Source organism: Phyllobates terribilis, unplaced genomic scaffold, assembly GCF_046119375.1.
Source record: "Phyllobates terribilis strain yellow unplaced genomic scaffold, ASM4611937v1 Scaffold_2__4_contigs__length_985480577, whole genome shotgun sequence".
In the NCBI taxonomy this organism is placed as follows: domain Eukaryota; kingdom Metazoa; phylum Chordata; class Amphibia; order Anura; family Dendrobatidae; genus Phyllobates; species Phyllobates terribilis.
This window is the reverse complement of record NW_027362762.1, coordinates 823,308,012-823,331,648: the sequence shown is the minus strand read 5'-3', so window position 1 is coordinate 823,331,648 and position 23,637 is coordinate 823,308,012. Positions and strand designations below refer to the sequence as shown.

At 40.4% G+C, this 23,637-nt stretch overlaps 1 protein-coding gene across 2 annotated transcripts in view; it reads left to right on the top strand.

The window, feature by feature from the left end:
• SERPINF1 (serpin family F member 1) overlaps positions 1–23,637 on the top strand; it is a 128,250-nt gene that overhangs the window by 88,841 nt on the left and 15,772 nt on the right. For both annotated transcript variants that reach the window (XM_073667690.1, XM_073667691.1), the window contains 4 exons: positions 100–280; positions 2,063–2,218; positions 7,833–8,036; positions 11,921–12,063. In XM_073667690.1, the coding sequence (XP_073523791.1) occupies positions 100–280; positions 2,063–2,218; positions 7,833–8,036; positions 11,921–12,063 (684 nt within the window). The remainder of the gene's footprint in view (positions 1–99; positions 281–2,062; positions 2,219–7,832; positions 8,037–11,920; positions 12,064–23,637) is intronic.

Here is a 23,637-nt window from a genome sequence, read left to right as displayed (position 1 = left end):
AATGATTCTGCCCTCATCACATGTCCAAAAAAGGTCAGTTTCTGTCTATATTTCTGCTAGATTACATTAAAGTAATTGTACTTTTGTCCTATTTCATAGGTCCCCACTGTTGTAGAAGAGGAGGAGGATCCATTCTACAAGAGTCCACTCAATAGACTTGCTTCTTCTGCATCCAACTTTGCCTACGATCTTTATCGTGCTCAATCAAGCAAGAATCCAAATGTCAATATTTTTATGTCACCACTGACTATTGCTACAGCCCTTTCCAGCATTTCCTTGGGTGGGTTAGACCTTACAGAAAATTTTTTTTTTTTTAAGGATGGGCAGACGGGAGTTTTGCCTGGGAATTGTAAAACATTTGATTGACAAAGTACTCTCCTGTTTGGAAAGCTAAGTGACAACCAATATGGCTGCAATTAAAGTTATTTAAAAAAAAATTCAAAACACGGTTTAAAGATGCCTAAAAATGTTTTTTAACTCATTATCCATATTGATGATCTGTGACATAACTAAGATGTTATATTATACCATCTGACATGAAACCTCTATGGCTTCTTTCTAAAGATAACATCCAAGAATAGAACAAAAAAAAACAAACAACTAAATGAGCATATACTCTACAGCAAGTAAATAATAATAGTACGTGTAAATAACATAGGGTACTTAGTTAACTCTATTTTGACCAAAAACGAATAAAGGCCACCCCACCACGACAAGGTGTACCCACTGGCACTGTCCTACCCCGTCTCTAATATTAAAACCTTAGCATGTGTCAAACGACGTCAATGTGAATAAGGCAGAGCAGGACAGGGTCCTGACTGAGATACCCATCCGTGGAAAGATTAAATATTTAGCTTAGAAAGGTGGGCCACGTACTTGTTTGTACAAAGTACAAGAGATTACAGCAAAACCAAATAAATGAGCCAGACTATGAGCTAAGTATTTCATCTGTATAGCATCCCATGGATGGGTGTCTCAGTCAGGACCCTGTCCTTCCCTTATTCACATTGATGTCGTTTGACACATGATAAGGTTTTGCTAAAGACAAGTTAGGACCGTCCCGGTGGTACACCTTGTCGTGGTGAAATGGCTTTTAAGCTTTTTTGATAAAAACAGCGTTAATTAACTACCCTCTGTTATTTCCATATACTATTATTGTTTACTTATTTAATTGCTTTAGGGTATAAGCTCATTTTGTGTTTTTTTTTGTTTTTCTTCTTGGGTTTGTCTGTGAAATGGCCACAGTTTAAAGATGTCAGAAGAGACGTGGCCAATTAGCAGTAGGGGATTTAGGAGAACGTGTAAGGGAAATAGATTTACTAATTTAGGCCATAAAAAAACAGGATTGTCACCTTGCTTTTCTGGACCCATGAATGGCAAAATATTAGTACTGATAGTATCAAAGAGGTTATCCACTTAAAAGCATAAAAGCATGCATCATGTATTCCTATTACACAAATCTAAAAACTTACTAATAAACTGTTTTTTTCTAAATTTCCACCAATGTCCCCATAACAGCCTCATTCTGTGTATCCAGCATCTTTATGTTTAGACCTGTGCTGGAGATGGGAGATTCCCGTGTCAGCACATCACTAACGCTGTGTGTGAAGAGGGCTGGCTTATTGCTCATTTCAGAAGCTAAGACACCCCAACGTTTCTATGATGGCCAATGCACAGACAGAGAAGGGGTCTGTCTGCGTTATTGAAATGCGAAAGTAGCCAGCCCTCTTAAAGCATAGCTCTGATTATGTGCTGGTACAGGACTCTCCTGAGTGGGCCAAAAGTGAAGTTGCGGTGATCTGGGACTGTGGCCGACATTGGTGGACACTTGGAAGTATTAGTAAATTTTATGTATTTATAGTTGAAACATACTGGATTATAATTGTTTTAAAGTGAAATCCTCTTTAAACTTGGGTTAAGGACAAATCAATATCTTTTATAAACTAGCTTTGAATAAATTAGGTTTGAAATTAAATAAGAATTTGATATGTAGCATTAATGTATTTTTTAGGACAAAAAAAAACAAAAACCTAAGAATGTAACAGGTCTTCTTTCTTTCCAGGGGGTGGACAGCGGACTGAATCCCTAATACATCGTTCCCTATACTATGACCTGCTCAATGACGCAGAGGTCCATGCAACTTATAAAGAGTTGCTTACAAGTCTATCTTCAGACCCAAAAGGGCTAAAAAGCACATCTCGTGTCATAATTGAGAGAAGTAAGCTGTCATTTCAAGCACAAAGCATAATAATGAGCAATTTTAGTTCAGTATAAATGTCCAGCTGCTAATTGCTTGGTGCTCACCACATTGTTATTACTAACCGTACATTGAATCTATAATAAAATACATTATAAAGCAGTGTGACATTGGTATATAATGTTATACAGAAAAACGTGACCGAACAATCGTTATTTTTTCTCCCCAGAAACAGTGTTTAAAAGAACTGCATTACCAGAAACACCATTATTCCATGACCCACAGACCCCCATATCAATCATATTTATCATTGGCGCTATTTTGAACTACATGTAACTTGTACGAGTCACGTATGCAATATGCATACTCCCGGCCACCAGCCAACTAGATGGGCGCGGCCTCGCTCAATGCAAGTGTATTGAGCGAGGCCGGAAACAGTCTAGTTGGATTGTGGCAGGGAGTATGCATATCTCATACTTGCAGTCACATGACCGTCGTTCCAAGCGTTAACACTTAAGAATTCACAAGTCTGCAGTCACAAAGAGTTTTAACCCCCTTCTCCTGAAATGTAACTACTGCGCACACTCAAATTTAAAGAGTAACCATCATTTTAATTTTTATTTCATAAATCAGTAGTACATATGAAAATAAGCAACTCTTTAATATATCTTATCAGATAAATCTGCTTCTTTGTCTGCCAAAATTGATCAGTCATTATCAAAATTCTAATTTCTCAATTCTGAGGTAAAATCTGTATTCAGGGAAGACAGACTCTCCCATTACTGAGATAGGAGATGGCAGATGCTACTGATGAGATTCTATTGTATCTGTAGTAACTGCCATCTCCTATCTCAGTAATGGGGAAAATCGGTCCTCACTGAATACAGATTTTACCTCTGAACTGAGAATTTTGATCATGAATGATCAATTCTGGCAGGGAAAGAAGATTCCTCTGATAGGATATATTACAAAGTAGTTTATTTTCACATGTACTATTGATTTATGAAATAAAAATTAAAATGACGGTTATATTATAAAGCAATACTTTTTTTTATTTTTCAGCACTGGAGTGGTGCTTTAAAAGTAAGCCTCCTACTCCCGTTCTTATACTCACCTTCTGGCTGTTTCACCTCTTACTGATGCCACTCTTGTCCAGCGATGCCATCTTGTGCATGTAACTTCTGACTGCCTGGAAGTCAGAAGTTACGTCACAAGCTCTCATCCAGAACAATGATCTCATAGACTTGTATTGAAAAGTGAACTCCGACGCACTCCAGCAGACTGGAGCTGCAAGCAGGTCACTTTTTGCCAGAGATGGACCGGAGTGATGCTGGAAAAAAATGAAGGGGACGACAGGTGAGTATGAAACTGGGGGCAGGGGATTTACATTTAAAGCACCACTCCATTGGTGCAATAAAAAAAACACTGGAGTTGTGCTTTAAGCTTCTTTTACAAATTAAACAGTAAAATACGGTCAGCACTTGTATGACACATGGATAGCTTCTGAATGCTATCTACTTTTTAAAAAGAGCCATGGGCAAGTTTGAACTGTAAATTAATATAAAAATTGAATCAGGCCACAAAAAAATGGTCATGTGAACAACCCCTTGGACTATAAGAGGTATGTGTTTTATTTCAGAAAAATATGGATTGAACACATACAGTAGAGACCAAAAGTTTGGACACACCTTCTTCTCATTTAAAGATTTTTCTGTATGTGCATGACTATGAAAATTGTACATTCACACTGAAGGCATCAAAACTATGAATTAACACATGTGGAATTATATACTTAACAAAAAAGTGTGAAACAACTGAAAATATGTCTTATATTCTAGGTTCTTCAAAGTAGCCACCTTTTGCTTTGATGACTGCTTTGCACACTCTTGGCATTCTCTTGATGAGCTTCAAGAGGTAGTCACTGGAAATGGTTTTCACTTCACAGGTGTGCCCGTCAGGTTTAATAAGTGGGATTTCTTGCCTTACAAATGGGGTTGGGACCATCAGTTGTGTTGTGCAGAAGTCAGGTGGATACACAGCTGATAGTCCTACTGAATAGACTGTTAGAATTTGTATTATGGCAAGAAAAAAGCAGCTAAGTAAAGAAAAACGAGTGGCCATCATTACTTTAAGAAATGAAGGTCAGTCAGTCCGAAAAATTGGGAAAACTTTGAAAGTGTCTCCAAGTGCAGTTGCAAAAACCATCAAGCGCTACAATGAAACTGGCTCATATGAGGACCGCCCCAGGAAAGGAAGACCAAGAGTCACCTCTGCTTCTGAGGATAAGTTTATCAGAGTCACCAGCCTCAGAAATCGCAGGTTAACAGCAGCTCAGATTAGAGACCAGGTCAATGCCACACAGAGTTCTAGCAGCAGACACATCTCTACAACAACTATTAAGAGGAGACTTTGTGCAGCAGGCCTTCATGGTAAAATAGCTGCTAGGAAACCACTGCTAAGGACAGGCAACAAGCAGAAGAGACTTGTTTGGGCTAAAGAACACAATGAATGGACATTAGACCAGTGGAAATCTGTGCTTTGGTCTGATGAGTCCAAATTTGAGATCTTTGGTTCCAACCACAGTGTCTTTGTGCGACGCCGAAAAGGTGAACGGATGGACTCTACATGCCTGATTCCCACTATGAAGCATGGAGGAGGAGGTGTGATGGTGTGGGGGTGCTTTGCTGGTGACACCGTTGGGGATTTATTCAAAATTGAATGCATACTGAACCAGCATGGCTACCACAGCATCTTGCAGCGGCATGCTATTCCATCCGGTTTGCGTTTAGTTGGACCATCATTTATTTTTGAACAGGACAATGACCCCAAACACACCTCCAGGCTGTGTAAGGGCTATTTGACCAAGGAGGGGAGTGATGGGGTGCTACGCCAGATGATCTGGCCTCCACAGTCACCAGACCTGAACCCAATTGAGATGGTTTGGGGTGAGCTGGACTGCAGAGTGAAGGCAAAAGGGCCAACAAGTGCTAAGCATCTCTGGGAACTCCTTCAAGATTGTTGGAAGACCATTTCCGGTGAATACCTCTTGAAGCTGATCAAGAGAATGCCAAGAGTGTGCAAAGCAGTCATCAAAGCAAAAGGTGGCTACTTTGAAGAACCTAGAATATAAGACATATTTTCAGTTGTTTCACACTTTTTTGTAAAGTATATAATTCCACGTGTGTTAATTCATAGTTTTGATGCCTTCAGTGTGAATGTACAATTTTCATAGTCATGAAAATACAGAAAAATCTTTAAATGAGAAGGTGTGTCCAAACTTTTGGTCTGTACTGTACATGAAAATTGGACACCTGAGGCCTAAATCTAACAATCACATACAGTCATATGAAAAAGTTTGGGCACCCCTATTAATCTTAAGCTTAATGTTTTAAAAAAATTGGTGTTTTTGCAACAGCTATTTCAGTTTGATATATGTAATAACTGTTGGACACAGTAATGTTTCTGCCTTGAAATGAGGTTTATTGTACTAACAGAAAATGTGCAATCTGCATTCAAACAAAATTTGACAGGTGCATAAGTATGGGCACCTCACCAGAAAAGTGACATTAATATTTAGTAGATCCTCCTTTTGCAAAAATAACAGCCTCTAGTCGCTTCCTGTAGCTTTTAATGAGTTCCTGCATCCTGGATGAAGGTATTTTTGACCATTCCTCTTTACAGAACAATTCCAGTTCAGTTAAGTTTGATGGTCGCCGTGCATGGACAGCCTTCTTCAAATGATCCCACAGATGTTCAATGATATTCAGGTCTGGGGACTGGGATGGCCATTCCAGAACATTGTAATTGTTCCTCTGCATGAATGCCTGAGTAGATTTGGAGCGGTGTTTTGGATCATTGTCTTGCTGAAAGATCCATCCCCTGCGTAACTTCAACTTTATCACTGATTCTTTGACATTATTGTCAAGAATCTGCTGATACTGAGTGGAATCCATGCGTCCCTCAACTTTAGCAAGATTCCCGATGCCGGCATTGGCCACACAGCCCCAAAGCATGAACCTCCACCAAATTTTACTGTGGGTAGCAAGTGTTTTTCTTGGAATGCTGTGTTTTTTTGCCGCCATACATAACACCTTTTTGTATGACCAAACAACTCAATCTTGGTTTCATTAGTCCACAGGACCTTCTTCCAAAAAGAAATTGGCTTCCCCAAATGTGCTTTTGCATACCTCAGCCGACTCTGTTTGTGGCGTGCTTGCAGAAGCGGCTTCTTTCGCATCACTCTCCCATACAGCTTCTCCTTGTGCAAAGTGCGTTGTATAGTTGACCGATGCACAGTGACACCATCTGCAGCAAGTTGATGCTGCAGCTCTCTGGAGGTGGTCTGAGGATTGTCCTTGACTGATTTCACCATTCTTCTTCTCTGCCTTTCTGATGTTTTTCTTGGCCTGCCACTTCTGGCCTTAACAAGAACTGTCCCTGTGTTCTTCCATTTCCTTACTATGTTCCTCTCAGTGGAAACTGACAGGTTAAATCTCTGAGACAACTTTTTGTATCCTTCCCCTGAACAACTATGTTGAATAATCTTTGTTTTCAGATCATTTGACAGTTGTTTTGAGGAGCCCATGATGCCACTCTTCAGAGGAGATTCAAACAGGAGAACAACTTGCAAGTGGCCACTTTAAGTAGCTTTTCTCATGATTGCATACACCTGGCTATGAAGTTCAAAGCTCAATGAGGTTACAAACCCCAAAGAAGTGCTTTAGTAAGTCAGTAAAAAGTAGGTAGGAGTATTTAAAACAAGAAAATGATAAGGGTGCCCATACTTATACACTTGTCAAATTTTGTTTGAATGCAGATTGCACATTTTCTGTTAGTACAATAAATCTCATTTCAAGGCAGAAACATTACTGTGTCCAATAGTTATTACATATATCAAACTGAAATAGCTGTTGCAAAAACACCAATTTTTATAAAACATTAAGCTTAAGATTAATAGGGGTGCCCAAACTTTGTCATATAACTGTAGGTGGGAGTTGGGACACATTTCTTTCCCCAGAATCTATAATTTTGCCATACACTTTGTCTCGGTATTAAATGGAGAAATATTTCTGTATAATACATTTTATACCCAAAAATTGTCTACTGTCAGTAAGTAACAAAAGTGATTCCACGGGGATCTGTTCTGTTTTTTATTTGTGTTCTTATTGACTGTGGATAACCCCTGGCTTCTAATCTTGGGTGTAATTGTTGTGATTAAAAAATTACTGTTGAAAAAATTGTGTCTCAACCTCAACTATTCTCCAAAGGGGATATAACTGATAACATGAGGATGCTGGTGATACAGAAATGGCTGCACTCTCTTTTCTAAAGGATGTTGAACTTATTGCAGTACTAAAGCTCTTTGATTTGATATCCAGTAAGAACACTTCTTAAACTTTAGATGTTGCGAGTGAAATTAATGTAATTTTTGTTATTTAAAACGAACACCTAGAATGCCTCCTCTTCTGAAATAAATAGCAGGTCACCAATGTATCCACCAAAGTATTAAATGGCCGAAATGGAAGCACATCACACAAACTTTTAGTTTTAGTATTAGGGAGTCCTAATTTTACCATGTTCTTTGCCTATATGCAGATGTATAAGAGTAATAACATGTTTTTTATTTTATTTAAAGGACTGAGGCTACGTGCAGAGTTCGTAAGTCAATTGGAGAAGTACTATGGAAATAAGCCCAGAGTTCTGTCAGGAAATGCTCGTCTTGATCTATCCGAGGCCAATGACTTTGTGCAGAAGAGAACCGACGGCAAAGTAGTGAAGTTCTTTAAGGAAGTGCCTTCAGGACTTAGTATCCTATTGCTTGGTGCTGCATATTTTAAAGGTAAATGTCTAGAAATGTGATAACTTTGTAGATATACAGTTAGGTCCAGAAATATTTTCACAGTGACACAAGTTTTGGCATTTTAGCGGTTTACAAAAAAATATTCAAGATACAGTTACATAATCAATATAGGCTTAAAGTGCTTAGAGTTAATTTGAGGGTATTCATATCCTAATTTAAGCAACGGTTTAGAAATTAAAGCTCTTTAATACCTAGCTGCCTCTTTTTAAAAGGGACCAAAAACAATTGGACAATTATCTCAAAAGCTCTTTAATGGGCTGCATGAGCTTTTCTCTCTTTAATCCATCATCAATAAAGTAGGTAAAAGGTCTGGAGCTGATTCCAGGGGTGGCAGTTGCATTTGGAAGCTGTTGCTTTGAACCCATAACATGCGATCAAAGGAGCTCTCAATGGAAGCGAAACAGACCATCATTAGGCTGTAAAAAAAGAAGAAATCCAAGAGAGATATAGCAGAAATGTTAGGAGTGGCCAAATCAACAGTTTGGTACATTCTGCAAAAAAAGAGTGCACGGGTGAGCTTGGGAATGCATAAAGTCCTAGACGTCCATGGAAGACAGCAGTGGTGGATGATCGCAGAACTCTTTCCATCGTGAAGAAAAACTCCTTCACAACATCCACCTAAGTGAAGAACACTCTCCAGGAAGTAGGTGTTTCAGTATCCAAGTCTACCATAAAGAGAAGACTTCATGAGAGCAAATACAGAGAGTTCACCACAAGGTGGAAAACATTAGTCATCCTTAAAAATAGAAAGGCCAGTTTAGACTTTCCCAAAAATGATGATGTGACTGAAGATAGAAGCAGCCAGATGAATTTCTGAAGTGTACAGGACGATATTTTCTGCTCAGGTTGCACCAAATGCAGCAAAATTGATTGGACGGTGTTTCGCAGTACAGATGGACAATGACCCAAAACATACTGTAAAAGCTACCCAGGATGTTTTTAAGGCAAAGAAATGAAATATTCTGCAATAGCCAAGTCAGTCACCAGATCTCAATCCCAACGAGCAGCATTTCACATGCTTAAGACAAAATTTAAGGCAGAAAGACCCACAAACAAGCAACAACTGAAGTCAGCTGCAGTAAAGGCCGGACAAAGCATCACAAAGGAGGAAACCCAGTGTTTGGTGATGCCCGTGGCTTCCAGACTCATCCAGGCACCCAGGCCCCAAGCCACCACTCACCCATTCACCCAGGCCCCAAGCCCTCAGTGCCAGCCACCACTCACCCAGGCCCCAAGCCCCCAGCCCCAGAGCAAGCCACCAGGCCCCCAGCCCCAGCTTCCTGAAGGACTCTGCCTCCTGTGACCCCCGCTCCACCGCCCCTCCAGGTAAGATACCTATTCAGACTATAAGACGGACCACCATCTTATAAAAATTAATTTTTCCTATTTTCCACCCCAAAATTTGGGGTGCATCTTATGGTCCAGTGCGTCTTATAGTCCGAAAAATACGGTAATTTGTCCAATTACTTTTGAGCCCCTGACATGAGGAGGCTTTGTAGAAAAATGGTTGCAATCCCTAAACGTTTCACTGGACATTTTTGTTCAACCCCTTTAATTAACCCTGAAAGTCTACACTTCATTTGCATCTCAGATGTTTCATTTTAAATCAAAAAATAGTGGCATACAGAGCCCAAATCACAAGGATTCGGCCACCGTTCAAATATTTCTGGACCTAACTGTAAATAGAAAATTGTAGTAGAAAAAAAGCATTGGTCATGTGTACGGCACGTGTCATATGATATAAAAGATCATTTACAGTTGGTCGCAGGAGTATTTGGACACTGACCGCTTTCATTACTTAGCTTCTCTACACAAGTACAATGTATCCGATACAAAGCCATCACCATCTGATTCCAATGTAGATTTGATCCAAGAGGTTTGATGCAAATTGTTTTGGTGCAGTGACTGACCCCCTATGCATCAAGTAAGCAATAAAACAAGAAAAGTGACAAATGGAAAGGATGCGGGGGAGGGGTGTAAATTGCAAACATGCAAGGACTTCATTAAAAGACCCATTTAGGAAGAGGGGTCTTTCAGCTATGCAAAATTTAACTGAATCTAAGCACAAAGTATAGATCTTTATAATTCATCTCCCTACTTCTATCTGCAGTCCAATCATGAGTACACACTCGTGATCCACTTCCACTGGAAGCCGTACATACCCAAATTAAAATGCTGCCTTCTCCATGTTTGATAGACATGGAATGTTTCCGATGATGCACCCTCCTTTCATTCTTCATACTGTTCTCCTCCCATCACTCTGGGACAAGTTCATCTTGGTTTCATCCGGCCATAGACTGAGTGTATTTTAAAGTAAAATCTCGCATTTGTTACCAATGGTTGCATCTTAGGATAACCCCCTGGATTTTCATCCATAAAGTTAGCTCTGGTTGTAGACGTTGACAGTGTTCTCAACTTGGCTAAATTCTGTAAAGGGATTTTCTTTATCAAAGAAAGATTTCTATGCTCATCCACTTTCCTTGTCTTCTATGTTCTTCCAGGTGTTTTGATGGTGCTGTATCTTTTAGAGAACGTACCAAATTGTTGATCTGGCCAACTACTAAAGTTTTTGCCATCTCTCTAATGATGAAAGACTTAATGATTGCCTCTATCACTTGCCTTGACATTTCTTGGAAGCACATATTGAGAGTTTCTATCAAATTCAATACTTGGATTCAATTCCAGACCCTTTATCTTCTTAATTTGTCATGAAATAATGAGGAAACTGACCACAATGAACCATGAAACTGCATATCAGTCAACTGTCCAATTAGCTATAAGCCTGTGAAAATAACTGTGATTTCTAAATGGTAAATCCCTTGAATTAAAAGTGAAATTTTACACTTCAATTGCATTTTGGAGGCTTTGTTTCAAATTCATCATCTTTGTGTATAGAGGCTAAATTACAATAAATCTGTGTCTGTGCAAATACTTTTGGATGCAACTATACATCACAAAAGCTTTCGTCTGTATCCTAATATCCTTTATCAGATTTGTGAAGCAGTAGACTGTTCGAAATGTTTGAGAATACTAGAGGTCTCATGTACTATACATGATGGCTCCTCAAGGAGTCAAAACAAGAGAATCTGTCAACCGGTTTATGTTTCCCTACTAAAGACAGCATAAAATAGAGACATAGACCCTGATTATAGCACTGTCACATTCAGGGTATTTCGCTGTAGTTTGGATGCAATTTTTTTTTCTGCTGCAGATCTGCTAGTCCTCTGAATGTTCACTCTTTAATTTTCATAACAGTAGGATCAATACTCCTAAGCCCTCTATATGGGCATGTAGAAAGTTCAATAAAGTGATATCTTGATATCTGAGATACTATGTCTTATCCATGTTTTTCTTACATGTAAATGAGCTATTAAGATCTATGGGCTGGACACAGATCTCCCTGCGAATCTGCCTCCAGAGCTTATTGTAAATTAAAAGGGGGCGTTACCACTTTGAGACATGTATTGACTGACAATCTACTCTCCTGATCTACATGTCTCACACTGGTAATGCCTCCTTATGTTTAAAATAAGCTACGGAGGCAGATTCTCGGGGAGATCTGTGTCCGGTCCATATATCTTAACAGCTCATTTATATATTAAGAAAAAGATGGATTTCTCTGAAATAAGACACCGGATCGCAGATATCAAGGTGTCATTTTCTCAGCTTCCTATGACCTGCCTATCCACATAGACAGCTTAAGAGGGTTGATCCTATTGACAGATTCCCTTTGAAAAACATTTCATAAAGTGAATCATTTCACAATGTTCAGCAGTATCTTCTTTATCGTCAATGTAAACATGCTTGCAATTGTTCTTTGCCTGGGCGAGAAAAATTATAATATATTTTGAAAATTATGACAGGTCAGTGGGTTCACAAATTTAACCCTCATGAAACCGCGCTGCGTGATTTCTACATAGATGAGCAAACGTCTGTTTCGGTTCCAATGATGTCATCCAGCAATGTCCCCGTGAGATATGGCCTAGACTCTGATTTTAACTGCAAGGTGAGAAAAGTACCTTCTCTATCTTTCAGAAATTCATTGGAGAGTAATATGCCAAGTTCTTACGCTGCTTCAGCTCCTTTCCTGCTTAACTTATGTTGTTAGCTTCCAATTAATGTGTACCCTAGACCAGACGCTTGCCTCTTGTCCTTCACGATCTCCTTCTAGCTCCTTCTGATGATGACTGGCTGCATAAAGTGAGGAGACAAGCTGCCAAGTAATTGCTGCATGCACACACAAAACAAGTGTAGGATCACAAAGAATGATCTGCTTTAGAAACAATGCTTCTGTCTTTCGTCATCAAGATATCATTAAAGGAGCAAAGGGGTTGTCCACTCCTTGAATAAGCTCTTCTTAAATGCCCGAATCCCTGAGTAAAATAAGAAATGCTTATACTCACCTCCTGCATTGTTCCAGTGATGTTGGCGCTCTGCGCTCTATCTTCTGTCTGACAAATGTTGTGTCATGTGAGTGTTGCAGCCAATCAGTGACTGCTGCTCATTAATATTCCACCAATGGACTTCTGCTATGGCGAGACAGTAAAGGCAGCTGCCAGGCAGCGACAACCAGAGACAAAATAGTAAAGACAGCAGCCGGGCAGCGATGCCGGAGACAGAGCGCTGACATTGTTGGAAAAGCACTGCTGCGTGAGGGGCGTATATGCAGTTCTTATCTTACATGGGCTTTTAAGAAGGGGTTGTCCAAGTATTGGGCAACTCTTTTAGACTGATTACAAGTTAAGCCATTGGCATTCCTCCTGGCAAGTAAAGAAGTTGCCCAGTGTTTTTATATTGATGGCTTTTCCTTAAAATAGGGGATCTATATCAGATCGGTGGATGTTCAACACCTGCCACACCCGCCGATCTGATGTTCTTAGTGTCGGCGGCGGCCAGATGTGCTTAGTTGCGAAGCAGAACATCACAGCTCCATCTACGGAATAGTGGCTGCAGTGGGGTACTCCAGATCCAACCCTCTTTATTTGACAACCTATAACTTTTGTAGTTCTGCAAAAAGGGATGTGGGACTTTTGTCTCTGAACTTACAGTACAAGTGATTAGACAGATTTATTCTTCGAGTCGGTGCGTTTACAGCGATACTAGAATTATATCTTTTTTTTTATGTTTGGTTGCTCTCACACACTAAAAGACACTTTTTAAAAAAAAAAAAAAGTTTTTGCATCCCCATATTCTGAGAGCTATAATTTTTCTATATTTTTTCCTACAGTCATGTAAGAGCTTATGTTTTGCGGGATGAGTTGATGTTTTTATTGGTACCATTTTCGGGCACAAGACTTTTTTTATCGCTTTCCATTCTGATTTCTGTGAGGCAGAATGAACAAAAACTAGCAATTCATGAATTGTTTTTTTTTTATGCCATTCTCTATGTGGTAAAAGTGATAGGCAACTTTATTCTTCGGGTCAGTACGATTACAGCGATACCACATTTATAGAATTTTTTTAGGTTTTGGTGCTTTAACACAATTAAAAATATTCTTTAGAAAAAAGAATTGTTTTTGTATTGCTATACTCTGAGACCTATAACTTTTTTATATCTCCGCTGACGGAGCTGTATGGCGGCTTTTTTTTTGTGGAACAAGATAATATTTTCAGTGATACCATTTTTATCTACATTTGACTTTTTGATCGTGTTTTATTCCACTTTTTGTTTGGCGGTATGATAAAAAAGTATTGTTTTTGCCTATTTTTTTACGGTGTTCATTGAAGGGGTTAAGTAGTGCGATACCAAATATGTGAACTTTTTTTTGGTTATTTTTGTTTTACATAAACATATGTATTTATTGGTATAATATTTTTTTTCATTCTTTTATTTTTCATTTTGTGATTTTATTTTTTTTTTATATTTTTAAAACTTATTTTTACTTAGTTTAAATTGTATCACTTTGATCGCTGGTCTAATGCATTGCAATGCAACAGCATGTCAGTGATGTACTGACCAAAGCCTTTTAGACCATGCTCTCATAATGACCGTGTCAAAAAAATAGTTACATTTATTTTGAAATTTCTTTAATTGGTTATCAACTGTCTCCATGACACCCTTATTTGTGCAATATTTGGGCCTTGACAGGATGGGATTTCGTATTCTCAGGTGCAGATAAAATTGCCCTTTTGGGACAGGATGAAGGGGGAGTTGGACTTGTTTGTCTGCCAAGGACAAATTGTTTACAGTGTTTTTTGGGAGGTAGTTCAGGCGCCATAAATGCAATACATCATATCACGGATCGGTATTTCTGGCAAATCATGGTCTTCACCAATAGTTATGCAGCCATCTCTTATGTAACCAGAGACCCCGTAAAAAAGATGGGTCTTTGACATGATAAACAAGACCCTCTGTAAGACAACCTGATGTGTGGTCTTTGAATCCTGCTCGAAGTCCCAGGTATACCTATGCTGATCTAACTGATGGCGACTAACTAGTCTCTCACAAATGCTGTAAAAACAAAACCCCAAAAAACAAGATATGGAATTTTTCCGAAGTTTTGCTGCACTTGGAATTTTTTTTCCTATTTTCCAGTACTTTACATGATAAAATGGATGATGTCATTCAAAAGTACAAGCAGTCCTGCAAAAAACAAGCCCTCACACGGCCATGTCGATAGAAAAATAAAAAACTTATGGCTCTTGGAAAAAGGGGAAGAAAAAAACGAAAGCACAAAAATGGAATATCGTCCAATCAGAAAGGGATTAAATCTCATACAAACAAGAGTTGTACTCTCTGTTCAGATTAACAAAGTAAAAAGCAAAACAAAAAAAACAACCTGAGTCCTAACTATACCAGACCCATCCACACTGCATGCGGAGGAATTTCTAAAGGCCCCGTCACACTTAGCGATGCTACAGCGATCCCGACAACAATTCGACCTGTCCGGGATCGTTGCTGCGTCGCTATGTGATCGCTGGTGAGCTGTCAAACAGGCAGGCTCACCAGCGATCAGGGGAGCAGCGACATCGTGGAAAGAATCTTTCCACGATGTCCTGCTCCTGGTTACCAGCCTGCTGAAGCAGGAGCAGGCTGGTAACCATGATAAACAGCGGGTTACTAGGGGCACACGCGCACCTAGTAACCCGCTGTTAATCATGGTTACCACTCTGCTACGGTGAGCGGGAGGTTACCGCTCACAGTAGCAGAGTGGTAACCATGATAAACAGCGGGTTACTAGGTGCGCGTGTGCCCCTAGTAACCCGCTGTTTATCATGGTTACCAGCCTGATCGCTTGTCCCGCTGGTCACACACAGCGATGTGTGCTGACCAGCGGGAGGGCAAAGACCAAAAAATGGTCCAGGACATTCTGCAGCGATCAGCGACCTCACAGCAGGGGCCTGATCGCTGCAAAGTGTGACACATAGCGACATCGCTGGTGAGGTCGCTGTTGCGTCACCAAAACCGTGACTCAGCAGCGATCTCGCTAGCGATCTCGCTATGTGAGACGGGGGCTTAATGCACCGATATCTCCTAAACTAAATAATTGCTCTTTAGCAGCACACAATAGACCCCAATTTTTTGTCTAGTTTTACGCCCATTTTTTTTGTTTGCACCCAATTCATTATTTTATTTGCGCTTTTTTGAAGTCTATTTGATATGTATTCACCTGTTTTTTTTCAGCTTTATGGGTGGAGTTTAGCAAGTCCAAATGTTTTTGGCTGATTCATTAACTGCGATTTTTTTTAAAAGTCGCAAAATTTGGTGCAACTTCACTTCAGTTATGCCCCTGGTGCATTTTTGAGTATGCCAGTATTTTTCTGCCATTTTGCGAAATGTGCAACTTTTGGCGCTAAAAAAGTAGCAAACAGTTTCATAGCAGAAAAAGAGTATTTTTGATTTTGCACCATGAATTGAGTGCGCCATTTTGAAGAATTTGGTGCTAAAAACAGCAAGTAATAGCACAAGACAAAAAAGTGACAAAAATATCTGAAAATTATGAACTTCTGGGTGACAATGCATCAATGCTGAGTCTGATTCGTTGGTTAAATCTACTAGATCACAAAGTGTGCCATGTCAAGTAGCCTATCCCAGCAAATGGCTGTAAGTGAAAGGATCCTTTTTACCTCCACAACATTGATTAGTAGTTCTAGTATTTGGGAGATAAAAAAACAAATCCTTTAAAAGGGGTTGTCCAGAATTTTGATATTGATGACTTGTCCTTCAAATAGGTCATCGAGATTACATTGGTAGGAGTCTGTCACCCGGCTCCACACTGATCAGCTGTTTACAATTCTCCATTAGTAGACGGTGTATGGAGCCAGCACACCACACTGTGTGTTAGCCGTTCTCAGCTCAGCTTCCATTAAAGTGAACCTGTCAGCAGGATTTAGCTAAGTAAACTACAGGCAGTGTCATGTTGGGGCTGCTGCACTGATTAATATGATACCTGAGGTGAAGAAATCACTCTTGTGGTTTTTGTGTAATCTTTATTTGCAGTTTTGTGATAATGATATGCTCGTGCTCCGGGGCGGGACTGTAGGCAGGATCTTTCCTTGGTGCTCTAGGTCAGATCAGCAAGATGAGACCTGCTCACAGGCCCGCCCCAAAGCACAAGTATGTTCCCCATCATATAGACAGACAGAGAGACAGATAGGGGCAGATCTTTTCTTGCTGATCTGGCCTAGAGCACCAGGATAAGACCCTGCCTAAAGTCCTGCCCCAGAGCAAGGGCATATCATTAACTCAAAACTGCAAACACTTATTACACAAGAACCACAAGATGGATTTCTTCACCTCAGGTATCATATTAATCAGTGCAGCAGCCCCAACATGACACTGCCTGTAATTTACTTACACAAATCAAAAACCTAAATCACATAGCAGAAAAGTATGCCCATGTGTCTGCATAATTAATAGCAACCTATAGTGTGACACATAAGCAGAAGGTATAAAAAATCAAATTTTTATTGTATTAATATTTTAAAACAGTATAGAATACATAAAATGAGGGGAAGGGAACGACAAAGAAAAGGTCACCTGGGTAGACAGCTATAGTACATAATAAAGTCTCCACCAAAAATTGAATCATATGATACACAGGTGTAGGGGGAACTATACCACAATTGATCATCTAAATATAACTTAAAGTGCAAAGTGCTAATATGTAAACAAGATAAGAGAATGATTACAAAATAGTGAAATCTATGGATATGGTATCAGAAAAGTGCAGAGTAGATATAGTATCACAGGAATACAGGGTGGATAGAGGATAATGAAGCTGTACTAACCCAAGAGACCTGAATCCAACGCGCGTTTCGCTTGGGCTTTGACGAGGATATCCTCGTCCAAGCCCAGGCGAAACGCGCGTTGGATTCAGGTCTCTTGGGTTAGTACAGCTTCATTATCCTCTATCCACCCTGTATTCCTGTGATACTATATCTACTCTGCACTTTTGTGATACCATATCCATAGATTTCACTATTTTGTAATCATTCTCTTATCTTGTTTACATATTAGCACTTTGCACTTTAAGTTATATTTAGATGATCAATTGTGGTATAGTTCCCCCTACACCTGTGTATCATATGATTCAATTTTTGGTGGAGACTTTATTATGTACTATAGCTGTCTACCCAGGTGACCTTTTCTTTGTCGTTCCCTTCCCCTCATTTTATGTATTCTATACTGTTTTAAAATATTAATACAATAAAAATTAGATTTTTTATACCTCCTGTAATTTACTTAGCAAAATCCTGCTGACAGGTTCGCTTTAAGGCCTCATTTAGGCGTTTGATTTTGTTGCAGACCGATTATTGATTAGACTCTGATCAGAGTGTAATTCGATTTTCTTGTACGTACAGAAATAAAAAAAAAGGAATTTCTCCAACTTCTCAATTTTGACAGTCCGTGAATATTGAGTCCAGTCCGATTTTTTCACTGACCCACTGACTTGCATTGCTGATTTTGATCTGGCCCTCGGATCAAGGTAGGACACGTCTTTCGATATTTTCCACGGACCACTTGGTCCGATGAAAAAAAAAATTGGTCATGTGAATGGCCCCATAGACTATCAAAGGTACGAGTGCTATCTGTGAAAATCATAGATAGCACTCGTACGCAAAAATTGGACGTCTGAATGAGGCTTAACTTCAATAGGTGATATACAGAGTCCAAGAACAGCCATGACACAGACCTCCACCGATCTGACATTGATGACCATCCTGAGGAAAGGCCAATAATATCGAAGTCCTGGATAGCCCTTTAAAGGATCTTCCTTTTTAAACAATCTAATTAAAGAAAAAACATTTTAGGGTAAATCGGCATAGGATGTATCTACTGCGGGACTATATTGTGCAACGGTTCCTTGTAGACTTCCCGCTTTGTGTTGCAAAAGGTGAAATACGCAGTTAATATTTGCAGAATAAAGTCACTGAATGTAATGATCTACAGTACTTGCCAGGTTTGGCAGAACAAGTCCTACCACTGGTAGGTACCAAATATGATACAGTACCTTGCCTTACAGCATAAGAGTAAGAGCACAGCTACAGGAAAAATGTTCTTGAATTCTTCTGTCACTTTGTCTCCAGAACAATTTGACACTTGTTATTTTATGCTGCTGTTGCATTAACTGATTAAAACCCTATCACACTGAGAAGTAACGCTCTTTAGATCAGCAATTCTCCAGCATTTCCTTGGTGTATATGAGCAGACTGCTTGGAGGCAAACAAGAACTAAAACACTATTAATTCACATTTACTGAAGAATAAACGATTCTATATTTCTAGTAATCAAATGATAATTACCAAAATATGTTCCAGGAAGTAATTCTCTGGGCAGCTATTTATGCAGAATAAAAAATTCACCCAATATTTCATTTTTGCACAGAATCATCTCATACAGCCAGCGGGCGTGCAAAATATTTTGTAGGCTTTTATTCTGCATCTACTGTGCAGTAAATAACAAGACATTGCGTGCTTGTCAAATCCCAAAACATGTGAAAAAAATATATTAGAACATGATAAAAATTTCCTGGGAGCTATAAAAACTAAGTATAATGCAAATTGACTTTATGAGAAACAATGCATAATGCAACTTACCAAATGTGACACCAATTGTCTCTTTTATAACTTTAAAGCACGAAGGAAGTCTGGGTCTTGCATGTAAAGTTCCTACTGTTGTCTAGTTTTGAAAGTGGATGTGCCATGAGACTATGTTGCTTTGTTTAAGGCCCATTTAGACAAGCCAATAATTGGGAAACCAGCGCTCATAGGAACTGTTGTTCTCAATTATTGGCCGGTCTAAACAGGGCAGCAAATACCGGGCGAAGGAGCAAAACGCTTGTTCGGTGCCCTATAGCCGTGTGTATTGGACCAGTCTTCATAGCATGCTTCCCCTAAACAGGAGAGCATAGTATCGTGAAGGTCGCTGAAAGTAACACTCCAGAAATTGAACACAGATATGTTGCGGTCTATTTATACTGCAAGATTCTCATGACGGAGTATTTCTACGAACATTTGTTCAACAATAATCTTTCAGTGTAAAGAGCTGGCCAACTACCTGATGAATGAATAAAATATTCTTTTGTTAGGTTAAATGAACTTTTCTGCTGCACAAAAAATCATTGACCTTGGCAGCGCATTGTCCTGTATAAATAAGACTCGCGCTGTCCAAGACACAGGCAGCCTGTGTGCACTGAGCAATCTATTAGGCTGTGTGCGCTCGTTCAGGATTTGATTGCAGAAATTTCTGCAGCATTTCTGCATCTCTTGGCATGAAAAACGCTGCGGAAAAAAACATGCGTTTGGCCGCGATTTTGATGCGTTTTTGTACATCAATGAATGCTTTTTGGAGGTAAATAAAGATATTTGGATTACGGTCAAACCTGGGGTGAGTATATTGGTTAATTTAAATTAATAAAGAATGTGTCTGTTGTATTTCAAATAAACTGTTTACTCTGTGTGTTTAACTCTTTACTTTAATTAGGTTTTGTAATGAAAGGGTGTGATTGACACATTGTCATCACCAAACAAAAGGGCTAGGTGTCAGCTAGTCCCATATATCCAATCTCATTAGCATTTCCATTCATGTCATTTCTGGGGCAGCTGAGAACTGCTATTTTTAGCCTAGGAAGGTGCCATTAGGTAAACATGTTCTCTGGCTATTAATAACAGCTCACAGCTGTTTCGTTAGCCATCACGTCCCCGTGATCAGCAACAAGCAGCGCTTTGGACGCAGCGTATTTTCGCTACGTCCAAAACGCTGTGTTCTAATGCCGCACTTTTGTTGTCAATACATGCAGATCCACCTCATATAATTTCATAGCGTGTCTGCTACAGAAATTAACATGCTGCGGGTGAGTTTGGGTACGTGCCCATGATCAGGAGCCGCTGCGGGTTTGAAACTGTATGTTTATGCAGCATCAAACCCGCAGAATCCAGATGTTACAGCATAGTGGATGGGATTTCTAGAAATCCCATATCCACTATGTGTGCATTTGAGGCTGCGGATCACCCATGGACACTGACATGGTGTGTCTTTCAGGCCCGCTTCATGTCAAATTCTCTTGCGGATTCGTTAGTCTCCGCAACAGAAATTTGACCACTAGAATGTATTGAATGCGATAAATCCACATGGTTCAGTGAACACATGAGGATTTACCTGCGTTCAATAAAACATAGCATTTTGGAAGCAGCAAAAGTATGCTGTGTCCAAAGCGCTGCTACGTCCGGATTGTGGGCACATAGCCTAAATTTTTTTAAAAAAAAATGGCGTGGGCTCCTGCGTCATTTTTATAACCAGCAGAGGGAACGCTGACTGCTGGGAGCTGATATTAGTAGCTGGGGAAGGGGCCATTAGCCCTGTTCCCTGGCTATTAATAATAGCCCACAGCTGTTTGCTTAGCCTTTACTGGTTAGACTACAGGGGGACCCCAGAAAAAAATTGACGTAGGGTCCCCCTATAAAATCTAACCAGTAAAGGCTAAACAGACAGCTGCAGGCTGATATTGATAGCCAGGGAAGGGGCCATGGATCCTGGCCCCCTCCACGGCTAATAATATCACCCCTCAGCAGTCCCAGAAATGGCGCATCCATAAGATACGCCAAATCTGGCGATTAGCCCACGCTCTTCCCACTGCCGTGTAGTGGTGGTGAGTGGGATAATAAGGTTGGGGATCATGTCAGCCTTGTATTGACGCCCCTATTACTAACCCCGTATTAAAGTTTTTGACGGCTTTTCAATTAAAACACGGTTTTGACAATTTATTATTCGGCTAATCCCCGAATCCCTCATCTCCTGAAAAAAAAACAAAAATATATCCTTCACCTGTCCGCCGTCATCACGTAATCCAGATTGTCCCACGGCGATCCGGGTAACTTCTACAGCAGCCACATCAATTACTGATGTGACTGCCGTAGAAGACAGCACTATACACTAACAGGAGTGTAAAATCACTCCTGTCAGTGTACATGGCTGTGCTACAGATTAAGGTCACGTGAGTTCATCAGCTGAAGATCATCTGATCAGCCCCGGTGACCTAATACTGCATCAGTGGTATGTGGGAATATTCGTGAGAAAATTCCCACACAGCACCGTTGCCATAAAATGAGGTCCGAGAGCTCTCAGCGGATCTTCAGTTGATGAACTCACGTGACCTCAGTCGGCAGCGCATCGATGTGCACTGCCAGGAGTGAACACACTCCCATCAATGTACCGCCGGCCGCCGGGATGATCGGGTAGCCGGGACACCGGGCAGGTGAGCATAAAGTGTTTTTTTTATTTTAATAGAGATTACTTTTTTTTTTTACACACCGCACACAGACGCCGGCTGAGGAGACTACTTCTCCCCTCAGCCACGCCGCTCTCGCTGTTACCAGCGAGAGCGGCGGTCGGATGATGGGAGTAGTCTTCTTCCCCGGCCTGGGTACCATTCTTTATGTGTTTTTGCACTGCAGAAACGCTACAAAGAATGAACATTCTGCGTATTTTAACGCAATGACAATCCTAAGCGGAAATTTCGGCATCATATGCACAGCACATCAGGATTGTCATTGAATTAGCTGGCAGATGGATTACCTAGCGTTTTTGGTGCATTTCCGCATGGAAAAAACGCAGCGAAAATGCATAAAAAATACACAGTGTGCACATAGCCTTGCTATGCCACAAATCTTACTCTAGAAGGGGCTGGAGTGGGTGTAGAGCGGGGCGGTAGCCATGGACGAGGAACTGGTCTAATTTTACGCCCTGGCACGCTACATGAAAGTGAGAGTCCTGGCCAGGTGTGTGGACTTTTGCTGTGAGGGCCTTACGCCTGTGAAGGCTGCATGTATCCGGTGGTGTGGGTTGGCCAGACCATGTTTTACAGTTCAAAGAGAGAGAGACTTCTGTTCCAACACAAACTCTTGACTGAATGGTAACTTGGTAAAGGTTATATACAAGGGATATAGAGTACAAAGTCTTATGGACATTTCCTTCACAGTATAAAGTACACTGCTCAAAAAAATAAAGGGAACACTCAAATAACACATCCTAGATCTGAATGAATGAAATATTCTCATTGAATACTTTGTTCTGTACAAAGTTGAATGTGCTGACAACAAAATCACACAAAAATCATCAATGGAAATCAAATTTATTAACCAATGGAGGTCTGGATTTGGAGTCACCCCCAAAATTAAAGTGGAAAAACACACTACAGGCTGATCCAACTTTGATGTAATATCCTTAAAACAAGTCAAAATGAGGCTCAGTATTGTGTGTGGCCTCCACGTGCCTGTATGACCTCCCTACAACGCCTGGGCATGCTCCTGATGAGGTTGTGTATGGTCTCTGTGGGATCTCCTCCAGGATGGCACATAAATGCGAGCTGTGGCAAGAATGTTTGCTGTGTCTGTCAGCGTAGTGTCCAGAGGCTGGAGGCGCTACCAGGAGACAGGCCAGTACACCAGGAGACGTGGAGGGGGCCATAGGAGGGCAACAACCCAGCAGCAGGACCGCTAACTCTGCCTTTGTGCAAGGAGGAACAGGAGGAGCACTGCCAGAGCCCTGCAAAATCACCTCCAGCAGGCCACAAATGTGGAGGCCACACACAGTACTGAGCATCATTTTGACTTGTTTTAAGGACATTACATCAAAGTTGGATCAGCCTGTAGTGTGTTTTTCCACTTTAATTTTGGGAGTGACTCCAAATCCAGGCCTCCATTGGTTAATAAATTTGATTTCCATTGATGATTTTTGTGTGATTTTGTTGTCAGCACATTCAACTTTGTACAGAACAAAGTATTCAATGAGAATATTTCATTCACTCAGATCTAGGATGTGTTATTTGAGTGCTCCCTTTATTTTTTTGAGAAGTGTATTTTCCACTTTCAATATCACAAAACACTGTTTTGTCCTATTCCCCCACAACCCAGCTTTAACGCTACAGTCCTGATCAGCAAGTCTCCTTACTTGCTCTACGGTTCCGCGTCCTATTTCTTCCACTACTGGCGTCCTGGAACCCTGGCATTCAGGACCCCCACTAGTCCGTTGTACTCAATCCTGTTTAGGTCCGTTACCTTCTGCATTACAAGCTGAGGTACATGACTCAGCGTCCTATCCAAGGACCCCTCTCCGGAAGGCCACTCTGTCTCGTCAGTC